This window comes from Notothenia coriiceps, unplaced genomic scaffold, assembly GCF_000735185.1.
Source record: "Notothenia coriiceps isolate Sejong01 unplaced genomic scaffold, NC01 NC01_scaffold00037246, whole genome shotgun sequence".
NCBI classification, from domain to species: Eukaryota; Metazoa; Chordata; class Actinopteri; order Perciformes; family Nototheniidae; genus Notothenia; species Notothenia coriiceps.
This window is the reverse complement of record NW_011369947.1, coordinates 6,867,442-6,870,918: the sequence shown is the minus strand read 5'-3', so window position 1 is coordinate 6,870,918 and position 3,477 is coordinate 6,867,442. Positions and strand designations below refer to the sequence as shown.

Here is a 3,477-nt window from a genome sequence, read left to right as displayed (position 1 = left end):
ATCAGAATGTCCTGATTTTTTCTGAGTGACTAGATGGGGTGTCCTGCTATCACCCTGAAGTGAAATGAGTCTTTGATACTGGACAGTTTTTGTTTTATTCTCATCTAAACACAGAGGGATGATTTGTTTTGACTCTACCGTAATGCATAGGATTTTCCCGCCGCGCAATATCACGTGCGGGCTGGCTTGACTAGGTTTTCACTAGTGGAGGCTGGCTTGACCGCAGTCAGAGAGTAGAGTAGTTGTCGATTCTTGTTCTGTTTTCTGTGACTATCTGCCTCACCCTCTCAGACTTTCAGTTGCGCGCTAATAAAGAGACGTGTTACCATGGAAACCAAACAATGGTGAAGCTGTATTAAAGTCTTAAAGTATTAAAGTCTGGCACACACACGCACACACACACAGAACAATTTGACACATTTCCCGCTCTTATGTGCCCATCCCCCCACATGGATCACACCTGGCACACGCAATACATGTTCAGTGTCTATTCTTTGTATATTTACTTCAGTTTTTCATGTATACCAGTAGTCTGATACAATATTTATAGTTTGAAAGGGTGTTAAATGGAATTTGGTGGTGATTAATGTTTTTTTTAATAGCAGTTAAAACAGGACCGGTCAAATTTGACAGTGAACACCAAAGTAAGGGGGGGGAAACGAAGACAATAGGAGGGTTAAAGGGGCCCTATTATTTTTTTTCGGGGGTTTCTCCTTTCCTGTAATGTGTTTTATATATTTGTATGCATGTAAATGGTCTCAAAGGTTAAAACTCCAGTGGGAATGTCTCTCCCACACACTTGTTTACACAAAATACAAACGTGAAATGAGCATAATAGGGCTCCTTTAAGGGGTAGGAATAACCACCCAACGGCTTTATTTCTGAACTTTCTATGATTTCTAGAAGTTTCGATTAAATCACATGATCTTTAACTGCAATTAGAGTGTTCATGAAATTGTCAGAAAGTATTAAAAACTGCTGATGGAAAAATAGATATGACAAATTGAATCACCCATGCTTTTAAAAAGGATGAGATGTGATCAAAAGCTCCAGATGAATTATTTTATGGACCTCACAATGAACTGCTTTGAACTGCTTTTTTTTTTTAAAGGTTAAAAAAGGACCTCTTTTGATAAAGTTGCTCCAATGTGCATTTGCTTTCTTAAATAAGCAGTATTCTATTTATTCCTTTATGGATTTACACGTTTTGTTTCAAATATCCAGGACCATTTGCTTTGTAAAAAGAAGAGTAAGGCCAATTGAATGGTGCTATCAACCATCAAAAGTCTGTTTTTTATTGCAGAATGTATTTATAGTTGACCTCAAGTAATTCATATGACGTTGCCTGGTGGTTTTCTGCTATAAATAAAGCCTCGATCTGTCTGCCGCAATGAGAAATGTCCCTTGTGCTGTGAATAGTCCAAACAGTCGCGTTAATGTGCTGAAGATTTATAGACGCTCTTGCCCTCAGACACGCTCCCCTGACCACACACAGGCAAATAGTCAAAGAAAAAAATGTATCTGGCCCAAAAACACTTAAGGTAAAATAAACTGTGTGTGACCGCAGACCTCACCCTACTCTAACTCTACGTTCAGCACCTTAAATGGGAAGGGGTGCAACACAGAGTTTACGCACAGCAGGCTTCTGTTTACATACACTGGGAGATTTTTACTCCAACCTCTGTATTGCTGCAGGTAGAAATGGGAAAAGATGTCACTAGTTTCTGTGTCACGGTGGTATGACGGATGATTTATCTTCATTGTATTCACTGCGGCTCTGCACCATGTTGGACCAGAGTCAATATTTGCGCTCATAATGGGCTGTTTTTTGTCACGCTTCTGTCTCAGAGTAATCCTGCAAGATTTAGCGGGGCACACACAGATGTAAAACCAAAAGCGTAGATTCCCTTGATGAGCTTAGGGACAGTTTCTGAGGCTTACTCTGCTCGTCCACTTACTTTCCATTTGTTCTGGACTGCGGCGGAGGCTCGAGCCAAGCTAAGCCGTCACCTGCACAGACTTAACATCTGCTCATTTGGCTTCACTTGCATCTTCACTTGTTTTAATAATGAGTTAAGAACCATTTCAGTGAGTGGCCTTTGGCAAGTTAACATACTAATCTAGTGGAACTGCTAATTGGAAATGAAGGGATGGAGTTCAACTTTTTAAATGTCCAATTGGTTGGATCTACTTTCTTATAGAAATACATATAAAATGGAAGGCTTACTTTCCTAATCATACTAAATCAAGCCTAGATGTATTGATTATTGACACGTTTTGACACAACATTGATATGTTATGGTGAACAAATATGCTAATTCACACCCATTAGACGTGGATTAACATTAGCGTCATTTGGAGTTGTGTTTCTGAGCACCTGGTGAATCTGAGTCTCAATATTTACACTCGTTTTGGCTCTGTTTATGTCTCCACCAACTCGTAAAAGTAATAAACAGATAAAGAGGCAGTTACTTTCTCACTTTGTCTGCCTTCTAACCAAAATAAAAATACACTTAAATACTAGGTGATCGGTGTCACTCATGATGATAATGAACCTACAGGGATTTAATTAAGAGTTCATTTAAAATATTGGTTTGTGCAGTTTTAAAGAAATGTCTGTTCTTTGTGTCCCCTCCTTATTGTAAAGTAATTATCTTTCTCTCGTCTTGGTTTCCTCAGATCTCTGGCTGGACCCCCTCAGATGCGTGTGATCCGAACCCCTGTGAGAACGAGGCCCAGTGCCACAGCATGGAGCAGGACTTCTACTGCGCCTGCCCCGAAGGCTTCGAGGGGAAAACCTGTGAGCGTCTGAAGGAGAACTGCCAGACCGCCCCGTGTCAAGGTGACTGAACTGTCTGCAAAGATATACCAGGACTGAACAAACTACTCAAAGAAAAGTTATGCATTTGAACTGTTTTTCTTTTTATCCTTCAGTGATTGACAGCTGCACTGTTGCTGTGGCAACCAACGACTCAGCCGGAGTGCGTCACATCTCCTCAAACGTCTGCGGGCCGAGAGGACGATGCATCAGCCAGCCCGCCGGAAACTTCTCCTGCTTCTGTGACCCGGGCTTCAGCGGCATCTACTGCCATGAGAGTACGTAGAGACTCTTGCTTTGAGATTTCTACCTCTTTTGTACACTATCATGCCGACAACTGAAACTAAAAATGTAGTTCTTCCTGCAAAGATTCCTAAAATGATTAACCCTTGTGTTGTGTTCAAAAGCTGTTACCGTTCATGGTGTTCGCAGGTCAATTTTGACCCATGATTTATTTCTGTCCAAAACACTCAAAAATAATGATTATCATCCAATATTGTTTTAACTACATCATATCTAACTTATAATGCATTCATAACCGTACAATCCTGTATGATCCAAAAAACATTACACAACATATTTAAGTAAAACATGTGATTCAATTCACTCATTATATTTCCTATAGCGAAGACAGTGGATCATTACGTTATCTGACTATA

General features: G+C 40.2%; 1 protein-coding gene across 1 annotated transcript in view; it reads left to right on the top strand.

Moving 5' to 3' along the window:
- Positions 1-3,477, top strand: part of LOC104966340 (protein jagged-2-like) — a 68,034-nt gene that overhangs the window by 53,459 nt on the left and 11,098 nt on the right. Inside the window, exons 4-5 of the mRNA XM_010795529.1 lie at positions 2,680-2,842; positions 2,935-3,096. Of these exons, the coding sequence (XP_010793831.1) occupies positions 2,680-2,842; positions 2,935-3,096 (325 nt within the window). The remainder of the gene's footprint in view (positions 1-2,679; positions 2,843-2,934; positions 3,097-3,477) is intronic.